This window comes from Musa acuminata, chromosome BXJ2-7 (genome assembly GCF_036884655.1).
Source record: "Musa acuminata AAA Group cultivar baxijiao chromosome BXJ2-7, Cavendish_Baxijiao_AAA, whole genome shotgun sequence".
In the NCBI taxonomy this organism is placed as follows: Eukaryota; Viridiplantae; Streptophyta; class Magnoliopsida; order Zingiberales; family Musaceae; genus Musa; species Musa acuminata.
This window is the reverse complement of record NC_088344.1, coordinates 8,217,132-8,231,491: the sequence shown is the minus strand read 5'-3', so window position 1 is coordinate 8,231,491 and position 14,360 is coordinate 8,217,132. Positions and strand designations below refer to the sequence as shown.

General features: G+C 37.8%; 2 protein-coding genes across 3 annotated transcripts; one reads left to right on the top strand and one right to left on the bottom strand.

Annotated features, from left to right (window-relative positions):
• Positions 1-4,313: 4,313 nt before the first annotated feature.
• On the top strand, positions 4,314-8,404 carry LOC135585990 (uncharacterized). Of its 2 annotated transcripts, none has more exons than XM_065116853.1 (3): positions 4,314-4,762; positions 7,426-7,654; positions 7,771-8,404. In XM_065116853.1, exons 1-3 carry the CDS (start codon positions 4,333-4,335, stop codon positions 8,300-8,302), a joined length of 1,191 nt encoding a protein of 396 aa, XP_064972925.1. In that variant the 5' UTR covers positions 4,314-4,332; the 3' UTR covers positions 8,303-8,404. The 2 variants fall into 2 exon arrangements, with proteins under 2 accessions (XP_064972925.1, XP_064972926.1); XM_065116854.1 differs by having other exon boundaries at positions 7,744-8,404.
• A 112-nt stretch (positions 8,405-8,516) lies between these two features.
• LOC135617012 (D-amino-acid transaminase, chloroplastic-like) lies at positions 8,517-12,082 on the bottom strand. The gene is made up of 5 exons (XM_065116852.1): positions 11,733-12,082; positions 11,289-11,341; positions 10,421-10,599; positions 9,311-9,984; positions 8,517-8,883 (listed from the first exon to the last, which is right to left on the bottom strand). Exons 1-5 carry the CDS (start codon positions 11,932-11,934, stop codon positions 8,789-8,791), a joined length of 1,203 nt encoding a protein of 400 aa, XP_064972924.1. The 5' UTR covers positions 11,935-12,082; the 3' UTR covers positions 8,517-8,788.
• Between the last annotated feature and the right edge of the window lie 2,278 nt (positions 12,083-14,360).

Sequence of the window (14,360 nt, the reverse complement as noted above, 5' to 3'; positions counted from 1 at the left end):
CCTCCCCTACGGAATATCCATAAAAATATTTTGAAAATATCAATAGATAGTTCGGATTGATTACCATCAGTTACCAATATATCCTTAGAAGATCAAGGGGCTATTTGGATCGATTGTAAACTTTCCCTCCATGATCCCTCTGACGTTCAAGTTAGTGACCAAATTCTCTTAGTGGGTGTGGATTTTTCTTCGAAAGAAAGCCCTCCTGCATGACATTAGAAATTAAATTTTATGCCTAGCTTTCGAGGGAATAATCTTTAATCGCTCCAACGTCTTCCTCTTGGTGTTTTGTTCATGTGGGCAACAAGAGAAGATGATCTCAAATGATATGCTTTAGACTTTTGTCCACCCAAACAAATGGGTAGAGGGTGACCTCGACCTTTTGCTTCGGTAATAATTTTCACATGATGATTATCTATCTGATAATGATTAACCATTAATATATTATCAATCTTGGGTACGTCCATAATTTACAAACAAACATAAGATATAATATAGATCAAGATATCAGTTGCTCGATATATTCTCCATATATATTTACTAGATAGATAAATATAAAATTACTTTTCGTGTAATAAATGCATCCATATTATTATGTAAATAAGAAGGATACATTCCCCCCACCCCCAGACAATCTGATCCGTTTACTCCAATATGCGTTTATGCGTTTATTAGAGCTACAATAATGGCGAAGTAACTGTCACTACGATTACCGTCTTGGACACAAACAACAACGCTAATCAACTGGATCGAGAGGGAGCTGAAGATAAGCAAATTCACCTCTATATATATATAGACAACTGAATAAAGGCTCTTTGTGCTGACTAACTGAATAAAGCTGGAACTTTCACCTCTGTGTTCAGAATTTTTATTCAAGTTAGACACTGGAGTTTCTGCATGATCTTCATCGAATTCCAATCCGTTGGCCCTTTGAAAGTTCTGCAAGAAACAGCCAGTCTGCATCAACCATATGTCGTATTCTAACACTTGTCTCCTGTTCAACCATGCAATGTAAAACTGGCAATCATGGTCTTGTTAGTGTTATGGTGTTTCCATGTCACTAAAAACCTGTTCATGAACAAATTTGATGCAGCTTGATCCACTCCTCACAGTGTTGAGCATCTCACTCTACCGGTTCATCGTCTTGATAGAAGAGTAGGAATCTTCGGGGTTAGGAGAGAGAGAGAGAGAGAGAGAGAGAGAGAGAGAGAGAGAGAGAGAAGTCGAGGTCGAAGTGTCTCCCAAGAAGATCATTGGCACGTTGCATGGCCTTGCAAGGAGAGTTTGCTGGAGAAGGCGATGCTGAAGAGAGAACATATATCGTCAGGCTGCATGGCCGGTGTGCATTAGGGCAACGTCATTGAGACAGCTCTCTCTTGAGCTGAAGATTCTACGACACTGTTGCAAATGAATGAATGTTTTACATCCACCCTCGGACGTGTCATAGTCCAAACTCGAGGAGAAAGAATGAGAGAGACAATTTCAAGGCCTCGAGCTAAAAGTGGGTTCAGAATAAGGTGCCAAAGTTCAAACAGGCTCAAACATCGTTTGGCCTTCACAGCTTCATCCTTGCCTTGATCGAGGACACTGGTTAATTGGACACATAAGATTATGTATCAGATATCAAATCATCAAAATCGAATCAAATTAGATGCAGTGATATGATCGAAGCAGATTGGAAACAACATGAATCTTTTACATGGACAAATCTAACCATGAAGCATCTCAAATATTTGATGCAATCAAATTTGATCATCAAACATCTTGAATTCATGACGCATGACGTATGTTGAATCCTCGATGTGATCGAATCTGGCCATTTGAGCATCCCAAATTCGATTATGAAGCATCTCGTGATGGAATTTGGCTATGAAGCATCTTAAACCCATGAAGAGTTTTGAACCCATAACACGACTAAATCTAACAATGAAGCATCCCTGATCTTGACGTGGCCCAACTAGGGCATGAAGCACTTCTATCACATAATGAGTTATCTTGTAAAGACATTATCTCCCAACACCTTGTATGTCTCCAAGCAAAGAGGATGATGCTAACCACAACACCCAAGATTTTGAGCAACTCTCCATAATTGGGGTAATACTCGATTACTCCACATTCCATAATCTTCGATGATTCTATGAAATTATCTTACGGAATAACATGTGACAAAGTATCGATAGTTACTGGAGTCATTTATAAAAGGGCTTTAAGTATGTTGGCTTAGCTCGACCTCTCGAACCATTTCTAATCCTCGATATCATCTTTGATTAAGCATCATATGGGCTTTTTTCGATCATTCCCTCGATGCCATCTTTTGAGTAATGTCTTTTCTTTTATCATTATAAAAGACTTATGTACGATTAAAAATTTAAATGTCCTTGATAGTTAATAAAATACTAAGAGCATTCAAATCCTTTTTAAGGTTCAAATGGTCTAATCAGTAAGTAATACTAGTTTAGAATCTATATTTTTTATTTTTTAATTGCATTTGAAATAGATATTAATGTACAATATTTTTCTATAATAAATGAAAATAAAAATATTACAAAAATTAAATTAAAATAAAAATAATGTGAAGATTTATTTTTTTTCTGAAGTAAAAAAATATTGTCAACAGGGTTTTAAGGATATTTTAGTGTTTTTTACACTCCAATCAATCTGATTAGTGAATTGAATGAGATTGAGGTCCGGATCACAATATTTTCCAATTCAATGAATCGGTTCGATTCGATCCGATGTGGGTTTGATAATTGTAGATAAAATGTAAAAAATACATTCACTCATATGCTTTGCATACATATTACAGACTTGTACAGAAATCAAAATCAATAATAAAAGGTAAAACTTATAAAATGTCTAATTGATTATACATAGTAAATCATGTTGACTAATTACTATAAAAATATATAAAAAGAATCATCCATTAGTATTAGGAAATAAACATATTTGATACTCATGCTTTATATGATTTCTCGATATATATGATCAAAAGATGACACTTCCATTGGAGATACCAATCTTGTGTCTCATATTGACACTTGATATTTTGTCTCGAATAAAATTATAATAAATTATTATATGTTTAATATAAAATAAAAAATGAGTTTGTATATAAAGAGATGACACTAATATTGCCTATAAAGATTTTAATAAAACACATGTCGAAAAAAAGAGATATGATTTTATGAAAGTTTAAATATTCCCTCTATAGTTTTTATTTATTTGTGATATGATTTGTCCTATTATATACTTATAATGATAAACGAGGACTAACTACAAAGTAATTAATTTTATATTGATGTGTTTATTGGGTTAATGTTGATTTCATCAACATTTGAGTGGATACGATACTTTAGTTGAGGATCATGTTGTATATGTCTACTATGAGATAGTTTTGGTTGCTACATAAAGAGAAATCATCTAAATTGAGAGGACGGTAATGATAAATATATATATTTATAAATTATATATTGTAAAAGTAAGATTTTGAATATCGTATCTTAGTGATATATCGATTAGCAAGGTACAAGACATATCGATTTATACCAATATATGATATATTAAGATATACCAATATATCACATGATATTCTATCGGATTGGTACATATCACTGTGGTACGATATTACAAATGATACGTACATACTCTAATAACACTTTCACAATTAAGTATCATATATTTTCCGAAAGAAAAAGGTATATTAAACATAAAATTTTGTACGCTTGAAATTCTTCGAGCGATATTCATCAATATACCCAAAAAAAATCCTAAAAAGAAAGGGATAAATTATTTTTTGAGTTGAGTTGGAAGGATAATTAGGCAGCAACGTGTTTCATGATCACACACATTTATAACATCAAAATTAACAATAAAAGGTAAATTTATAAAATTGGCTAATAGGTTATAAAAATAGTAACACATATGAGCTAATTAAAATCAATAATACATAAAGCATCCTCCTTTAAATTGGTTCAATGAACAGAAACATTGTAATTATATTAGAAACATAATTATAATTCAAATCACCACTGACCATAGCTACTATTATAATATACATATATATATATATATGTATATATATTATTTATTTATATAGGAATTTGAATGATATTGGATGAAAATTATGAAGAGCCTAATAATATATTCCAAACTAAAAGATGGCAAAATTTGCATACTTAATCTGAAATATACGTATATATATATTATTAAAAAAATCATATGCTATTGGTGATTATTTATCATGAAAATAGTAATAAAATATGTTTAATAATGGCATGAAGACATTTGTGTAAAGGGAAAGCCAATGGAAACGGCGCGCGCGCGCTCTTTTCCATGGAATTCGCGCTCTGTTTTAAGGGCGGATTTGTTCGACAACCCCACCAAATCACAGCGAGCGCTCCGACGCATTCCGCCGTAGTTGAAGGCGACGTGATGCGAAGCGAGACGAGTCAGCGATCGATGAGATCCCGCGAGCGAGACGAAGACGAGGAGACGCCGCCGCAGGAACCCTCGCCTGCTCCGTCCCCGAGACGGACCGGTGCGGGCCCCAACAGCCAGGACGACGAGGAGCGCCGGGACACCGCCTCCGAAGCCCGCATCAGCGATTCTCTTCGGTTCCGCCAGCACCATCCGCCGCCGCCTCCTGCCCCGCGCCGCGGCGGTCCCCAGGACCGGCGCCGGCGCGGGTCGCCGCCGCCAACCCGCCGTCGTGGCGGGTCTACGGTGTTCCACTCCCGCCACCAGCGGTTCCACGAGCGTCCAGGTTTTAATCGTTTTTCTTGCCCCCGAAACCCCATAATTATGAGAACAATGAGTTTACCATCCGTTTCCATATGCTTTTTTCATCTTATTTAAACAGCAGATGAAGATTCGGTTACGAAACGCTGATGCAATCTCTTACTTCCATCCATAGTGTATTTTTGTGCAATTTGATGGTTTAATTGGTTGAGAAATTAGGGTTTCAATCTGGTCATGGAGATATTTTTTCATGCTTTTAGTTCCTATTATCAGAATTCCTGTGCTTCTATTTCCGTTGTTCTTCATTCATTTTGTTAGGATGTAGGAACCTCGATTAAAAAGTAGTAACTTTTTAATCTTATAATTAACCCTTTTAGATTATATCTTTCGTGTTCCTTCTGTTCTTTTCTTTAATCTGCATCGTAATAATTAGCGGATTGTGTAAAATGTGAGCAGAGCCCTTGAGAATACACAACTGCTCATCGTTTTCATGGTTTTTGTTCTTCTGATTTTATAGTTCTTATACGATTTGGAAAAAGAATATTTCTCTCTTCATTGCACTTTTCAGAAGACATTGTTATTATTGTACAATGTAATGTGGTTCTATTGCTCATTTTTTGCTTATGATGTTATATTCTACCTGATATTTGGTAGCCACATGGATACATTGGTTGAAAGCAACGTCTAAACAATGTTGATTAGAGAAATGAACACGATCTTTAGGTTTAGTGCTGACCCAAATCTGAACCTACAAGCCAGTGGACCATCAAGTAGCCGGTGCAAAAGTGATGTTGTCGCTCAGCATGTCCTGTTTTCTGGAAAACACTGATGCACAAAGTAAAGAGAGAAAATTTGTCGAAACTATTTTTGGTTTTAGTAATTGCACCTAATGTGTTGCATGCTAATGTGCTTCTTAAGGGAGTCTATATTTCTTGGTTAGTATTTTCTGATATATTTCTTGGTTAGTATTTTCTGATTATTCCAATGTGTTTTAATGCATTTTAATCAATAGAAAATAATTGTCTTGTTCCAGCTTCATGCAGTAACTGTTGAAATCACTCTGTTCTTCATGTACTAATTATCCGTCAATTTCGCTTTGAAATGGTTTCCCCTTGTGTTTGAATAGCTAAGTTTTCCTTTTGTAGATTTGAGTGTTGTGAATGTCCAAGATTATGCGATTTGTATAAAATTGTAACACTGTTGGTATACGTCTTCTAGCTTGCATGTTTAATATAATAGCCAATTAGTTCAAGCTCCATGTTTTTCCAAATTGAGAATGAATTTCTATGACATGCAGATGATTGGTATGCAGGCAAGCTTGTGTTATTAAGTCCTGCAAAATCATGTTCTGAAAGCATTGTGGTGATGATGATGTTGTAGGTTAACCATGAAATTTTGGATAAGGGCAGCCTGGTTAGATATCTTTATCGATGGAATCCAAAAAGGCTAATTGTTCACCTACAATCACAGGTTATGGATTGGCAAATATATTGACATATTTATTTGCTCTGGTCATTGGTTTTCAAATCTGAGTAAAAGTCATTGTGGCTGGCTTTATAGTGCAAGACCTTGACAGGTTTTTTCTTTGTTAGATCGTACTAACTGGAATTTAATCTTATTGGAGCAGTCAGGATGACTTCTGACATGCTTTTTTGTTTCTCGTCCGAACTTTGGTGTACCACATCCTTTTGCTCATTTTTCTACAAAAGAAGTGGTGATCTATTTTTTATCACATACAAGTTCAGCAGATCTTTTTTTGGTTTCATTTGATGAAGATTTCGAGCATTTTATGTTCATTTATGATTAGTATATCATATGGAGTCAGTGTGTTGATCCTACGGGGAAATAATCTAAATGCATGAAAATTTGCTAGCTGAAGCAAACAAAGGTTTTGTGCTTGGCATGTAGGCAATCTGTTGTGACATCTTTTATGGCCACTGATTTTTCGAAATTTATTGTATCGGAAAGAACAAATGAGAACTAGCACTACTTCTCTACTTGAAAATGGTTGTTGCAAAATGGGGGTGCAGAGCCATGTTCTGCTGACACTTTAAGCAGAGCATCATCCAGTCTTTAAGCGTACAAAGGTTCTGTTGCAAGAAAAATTGGTAGAGAATTGTGTAGAGGAATACCATGAAGTAGTTCATCATCGGTTGGATCGGTATGCTTGTGTTTGCACTGTCTACTAAAAGAGGATTCTTCCTGAAGAGGTGTAAGTTAGTCCGATTTGAGAGACTTTATGCTTGATGCTTGGATGGTGATTGTAGTCACACTCCTTCAAGTTTCTTGGAGAAGGTAAAGTGTTTTTCAGAGTAGTATTTTCGACCAAGAAAACATAGTACTTTGGGGTCTACTCATCCAAGTGAAAGAATCACTAATGCAGCTTGATTAGTTACATTGTCAACCTACGGTGCTCACGATTTGATTTATAATGCTGCCCTTGGCAGCATGTAAGCAGATACTCGCTTGAATTGTGGTATTTGGCACTTGAATTCCACTGAATCCACTGCAGTAAGCCCGCTCATCGGTGTTCTATGATGTCTGAAATGTGATCGTGGATATTGGCATTCCATTGTTGTGCTGCCAAGTGATTCATTTGTTTACATAATTTCATGATTGACCTGCAAAGACATGATTACATTATAGCCACCATACTACTTACTATAAATCATGATATTGTTCGTGCAGGTTCTGCCTCTTCCCCTCGACGACAGAGACTGGATGGTCAGCATGATCCAGATTTGTACAGTTCAACGAGACAGAGGTTTGGCCGAGGTTCACAAGGTGGCAGGGCAGATGGTAGGTCTCGAGAAGTTTACACTGCATGTAGAGGGTCTGTCTCTGAAGGAGGATATATTCACGGAAATGATCCCAACTTGACCCCTCAAGAAGGTGACTGGGTCTATCATGCCCCCTAGTAAGTTTTCTCCCGACGATGGAATCAAATTTAATGTCGTGTGATGCCTTCGATTATTGTCATTTATTTTGCTTCTGATGTTTTATCAGCTCTAGTAACATTCCATGATTTGTTAGTTGTGGGAATCTGAATTTTGCTCGACGGACGCATCGTAACAACTGCAACAATCACCGCTATGGACCTCAACTCCCTGCACCCAGCCATACTTCTTGGGAGGCCTCCTTTCGTGGTGCGTCTCCACCGAGAACATTAGATCCAACCGGCTGTGTTCCCCGTCATGACTCCCACAGATACGGATCACTACCACATCATGGTTGGGGTGTTGAGGATCCAAGAATGCCACCTCCAGCGTGTGGAGCAAAATTTGCAGGTTCCAAGCGTAGGGAGAGAGAAGACTATCATGATGAGCTCGAGTATCGAAGAAGACACCAACTTGATCGACCAGCAGCACTTGAATGGGATGGGAGTGATGGTAATCGAGATAATCGGCGGCGCCCGATTTCAAGGGAGAGGAGCCGCCTGCCTCTGGTGGATCGGCAATCGAGGGGTGGTTTTTTGGGTCATGGCCGAGATGTTGAATTAAATATGGCTCAGACAAGGGGTTATCGGCAGGTCGAGTCTAGAATGAAAAGGCGAAGGGCACATTGATCGAGGAGTGGTGGATAGAAACAAATCCAACGGGTTTCAAATACAAAATCATGTTTGACTGGTAGCTTTTACAAAGAGATTACTGGCAAATGGTTAGAGTTTCTGCAGCTTACTGATTTCAAGAATTTGGGTGGGCGTAGTGTTTCTTCAACTACACCATTATGTCATCGTCAGGAAGAGACTTTGAACGTTTCCTTGAAGAAACTCCCATGCATGCTTGGGTAAGAACAGAATTATATGCCAAGTAAATAGTACAATCGAAGGTAACACAGTTCGACTTTCTTCTAATCATGCACGCCAATGGCGCAAGAAAACCATGCCAATCGCACCATTCAAGCGGCACAGATGTTCTTACCGAAGGCGGACCATGTTTCGGTATGAGCGTTGGTTGTGTGCGACCAAATGTGATTGAGGCAGTCCGACGCAGCAGGTGATGCTTTGCATGTGCTACACTTCCAATTTATCTCAAGCAGTGACATTTTTATGTCAGTACGGAACAGACGTTCTTACCGAAGGCGGACCATGTTTCATGTCATCCAAAATCAATTCAAACAGAGCTTGTGCAACAGGACCTTCCTCGCCTACGAGAACAAAAATGGTCATTTGAAGCTTCGCATAACAATCTTTGAATAGACTACTGTAGCTAAGATTTACCGTAATCATAAATAAGAAAAGGAAGGAAAGAAACATACAATAGGAAGAGAGGAGACGGAAGTGTGACGTGGAAGAAAAAGTTGGTGACAATTGGTGCTATTTATATCTATCACTGAGATTTCAAGTTGAGTAATCATGAAACTAGTTATTTCCTTTATAGAAAACTAAAATCAACCCTAGTTATCTATAGATACAAAAGAAACAAATGCAGCAAGAATTTTTGCATGCAAATATATAATCTGGAGTAAACATGCATCTGTTTATAGATTTAGATGATAATTATCGATTAACTTCTAAACAAGAAGAACAGAAGGGTATTATCAGACAAATATAAAGAGGCATAATTCAACTTACCAGCACCGATGACGTGATCATCCCATTGCAGAACAGGCTTCACAACGATTCCACTTCCGATGAGCATCATCTCCTCTGCTGTCTTCCCCTCCCGAACTGTTATATTCCTCAACTTGATTCCACTAAGTCTCCCATCCGCTACGAGTTCTTCTGCGAGGCTTAGCACTCGTTTTGCTGTGCATCCACTGAGAACTTTGTCGAAATAAGGCATGAGTAGCTCTTTGTCTGCAGTAACAAAAGCGACATTCATGTTGGGGCCCTCGGCAACAAACCCTTCATCATCCAACCAAATCGCTGCAAATGCTCCATTTTCTTCAGCTTCCATTTTGGAGAGCGCATTTGGCAGGTAATTAACATTCTTCATCACCGCAAATTGTTGAGATTTCATTGGGATGGAAGATGTTATTACTTTGACACCACTACAGACTGGTAAGGATGAGCCTTCAATCACAATGGTATAGAGAGCAGGATTTGGACATCCAGATGGAGATAGTAAGAAATCTCCAGGTCCTGGAGAGAGCCAGTACCTTAGTGACCCTTGCATACATTTTGAGGCACTTACAGTTTGTATAAGGATACTCCTTATAGTTGATCGATCGAAAGGGAGCTGGATTTTTGCCATTGATGCAGACCTCAAGAAACGATCCAGATGCTGATCTAGCTCATATAGGTGCCTGAGTTGGAGAAACATACAAAGTATTAGTCATGTGTGATGTAAGAATTGTTCTTGAAGACAGTATGATTTCTGTTTATTATATTATAATTTTAAACATACAATCATATAAATCATAAGAACCATGATTTCCGAAGGAAAACAAAATGTTCATGTGTCTATTTCTTTCTTGCTAGGAGCTACTGTTAGATTGTAATGGCAATACATGATTGTAAAAGGATAGGCACAGCAAATGGATCTGAAAATAATGGATGGAAAACTAATCACCCTCATCCTGCAACTTCTTTGAATCATGCTATACAACAAGAAAAAGCAAGCCAAGTTCTAGATGAGTAATCCCAGATGCAAAGCTACTTAAAGTTTCAGCTCAACGATAACGTAAACCATGTCGGCATCTTAGATATTCACAAAAGCATGCCAGAATGCTTGGTTCTTACCCGTCCATTATAGCAGCAGTATCAAAAACACCATGCCCTCTGTGGACCATGTGATCATCCATGGGAATCACCATTGCTGCAGAATCTGTGGTAATTCCACCAAAAATGCTGGAGTACATGGCCAAGTAATTTTGCTCACCAGTTCTGTTTTCATGGAACGCTTTAAGCCTTTCTACAACCTAGGAATTCTCCAAACAAACACTAATTAGAACAATGACTACCCCAACGCAACTTGTCATGTGGATTTGCTGCAGTAGGAGAAAGAAAATATAATAAAGAGTGCAATCTCATGTATGAGTACAAAATTGAAATATCCACATCTGATGTGAGCCAATTATAACTTCCAAGACTCTCGGCTCTATGAATTACTGCTCTGTCAGAAGAATGCAGAAGCAGATACTTGGAGCAATCAGATAGAGATCGACTGAAATTTCTGAATCCTGTTGAAATTGCAATCAATTCATCCATATATTCCCCTCCGATAATGTCATTCCAACCAGCAACCTCAACTGATGAACAACGCTTGCTCTTAGGCACCAAACAAGCGGTCAGTGATGCAAATTATAGTTTCAAGAAGCATTCCAAAAAGAAAAGAATAAATCAAGGATTGAAGCAAGGCAAAAACAAGGAATTCCATCACCATATGCCCCCCTTTGTCATTAGATTAAACCTTTCTGCAACACTGAATATTATTCTAGTTAGAGGGTTGGAGTCACTTAGAAATGATTTTATTAGGAAGCAACATGACACTAAAATACTACTCAAGAAGCTCAACTTTCACATGATTATTCCATGATCTCTGACAGTGATCGGTTGTAGCTGTATAATAATAACACGATAATGATGCACAAGAAGGGAATAACCTTACCTCAGAACCAGACAAGATAGGAACATTGGATCTGCCGGTAGCAGTCATAGGACCTGATCAGAAAACACTTAGATTAGTCCGTCGAGAGACATTTACTATCAGCCCTATGTTTCCTTGTCATGATGACTCCGTTGAGTCTCAAATTAAAGGCAACATAAAAAGAGAGAGAGAGAACTGACCAACAAATAACACTAATTTGACGTGAAAAACATTCATCGAATCTCTTCAAATTAAAATAAGAATCAAAATTCAATAAATTCCGATCACCAATATCTGAGTCAACTCTTCGATCAGAAAAGGCATGAATCTTTTTGGTAAAGGAGTCACAGCTCAACTTCATCAAACATGATCTCAAAGGAATCTGTTTGAGGGAATCTCAAGCTCAACTTCAGATCAAGACCTCTCCGACGAATGAACGAAACAGAGGAAAAGATCAAAACCTACCGTCGCAGTCCGGACTCGTCACAGCCTTCACGTTTCCCCACCGCTTCTCGTCCGCTCTTAATCCCGGCGCCCGACGACGGGCGTTACGAGACGCGAGCTTCCGCCCGTCAACGCAACATGGAACTCGGCGAAATGCCGCGATCGCCGTGGTGGATGAGTTCTCCGGCACGATGTGCCGAAGAGACGGGGAGACGGAAGACATGCAAGGGGAGACAGAAGAGGCGGGCGGAGCTAACGCAACAGTGATCGCGCGTAGATCGAAGAAGAACGATGAGGAGATCGTGATTGACGCCTTCGCCTTCCACTGTGGAGAGAAGAAGAAGAAGAAGAGATCTCGAAACAGGGGAAAGCAACAAAAGAAAGCTACATTATAACCGCCCGAGGTTTCCGCTTTTTGCGGTGGTGGGATCCTCTACAAATTGCATCGATGCAAGTGCACCTCTAATGCTACATCTGCACCCTCCATCCAACTCAGTCATCCATCCCATCCGTCCATCTCAGCAAGATGGTATCACATGTTCTGCACGGGCTGCTAATGAGATTATCAGTGGGAGCAGATGGTATTCTTCCCGACTTGGAGAGGATCCGGTCAATTTCAATACGTGAATGGTCGGCGCCATTAATTTGTTTTGATATTTTTAAAATGCTGTAGAAAAGGGTAATATGAGATATATTATTAAGGAATGTGTTGATCATTTTATTTTGTAGTAGTCCAATTTGTAATATGAGATATATTATTCTCTTATTAATGTATTTAATCTTTTATGTATGTGCTCATTTCGAATATTATATAAGAGATCCTTATAAGTTAATTTTAGTCGAAAAAATAAATACTAATCAAATCATCGATAGGATGTTGGTAGATATACTCTTACTGTAAGTTTAGTAATAATCAATCGAGAACTTCTTATTCGACTAAGTCGTCAAATGATTTCATTCTACTTTTAACTTTCGACTAAGTTATTTTATTTTAACTTTAGCTTGATTAATTTTGAGATAACAATCAAAATTGCAAAGTGAGAGGCAAGATCTAAGATGTTTATGAAAACATGAATCCTTGAAATGCTTGATAAGAGGAGCAGTAGCTGCGGTGCCAATCCATATGAAAAAAGTGCAGCAGTACCCATTGCATTTCAATCTGAAATGGATCAACAACATGTCACACAGTTTATCTGTTCCTTGCAAGAATCTTTCCAAGTGACACTTGTAAATGGTATGTGCAACTTTGAACATCTGAGATTGGAACCAAATTCATAGGAAGTAGCAATAAGCAAGCAGGAATGGGTAGATGGTCAGATTCCAAAGAAAATGACAACAACAGATGTGAGTTGAGAATCTAATGGCTACTTTGTTACAGCACAAAAGACATCTTCCAATTAGTGACTGTTGCTCACCATCTTACTGAAGAGGACATCCATAAACATCCCACAAAATAGTGTATTTTCAAGAGCTTTATTGAATGCAAGCATCGATAAATTGGCGAAAGAGCACTACAGGTGTATTATTATTAATTTCAATTTAAATATTTTGATAAATAATTTAGACTAAACGAAGTTAATAGACCAGTTAACCTATCAAAGCGCCGAAGCCCATGTACTCATGATGCTGGATCTTTTAAACCATGTTTCGAATGCCAACACCGCCCGTAAAGTATTAGAAGACGAATCAGATTCTAAGCAACAACGAATCAGATTCTTCTCCACTATAGCATTACAAACTCATTTTATTCCATCATATACGTCAAACAAGCACAAGTATGACTGACTACAAAAAAGGAAACGGAAGAGGAAGAGGGATAGAAAATGAAGAATAAAAGAAGGCAAGGAAAAGGTGAAAGACTAACAAGTACCAAACAAATGTACAGAAATGACTGCAAATTGAATGTAAAATAAGATTGGCATGTCCCCTCTAATCAATCAAATTAATCAAACATAACATATTCCCACATCCATGGATAACTTATAAGTCCTCAAAGATCCAAGAAATGGTTGCCACGTTTATACATTTCTTATCATGTTTGAAAAGTATAAAAGCTTACACATCCATAATTTACAAACAAACACAAGATAAAATATATATCAAGATATCAATAATCACTTGAGACTTTTGGTTGCTAATATATTCCCCATATATATTTACTAGATAGATAGATATAAAGTTACCTCTTGTGTAATAATGAATACATCTAGTGTGATATTACTGTATGAAAGTGACACAATCTAGATCGGTTTATGGTCCCTAGTGAGATACATCAGATAGTCATCGATGCAAAATCATACTCTGATTAGTTTCTCCCTGAGGCTTCTGGTGTACCTATTTTACATGCAAATATTCTATGGCTACTCTAACTGCAGCAAGGAAGCTTAATCTTATCAGTGACTCAACATTAGAAAGCATCTCAGAGGAAGACAACAAGTTTAGTTCAGAAGGAGAAGTTAAACCTCCATATGATTTAAGATACAAAGTACAATGTGTCAGTCCTTCAAGGGTAAATATACATCCTAGCCAATCGTGTTTGTTCATGAATAGGTTTTTAGTGGCATGGAAATACCATAACACAAACAAGACCAATATTGCCAGTTTTGCATTGCATGGTTGAACAGGAGACGAGTGTTGGAATACGACATA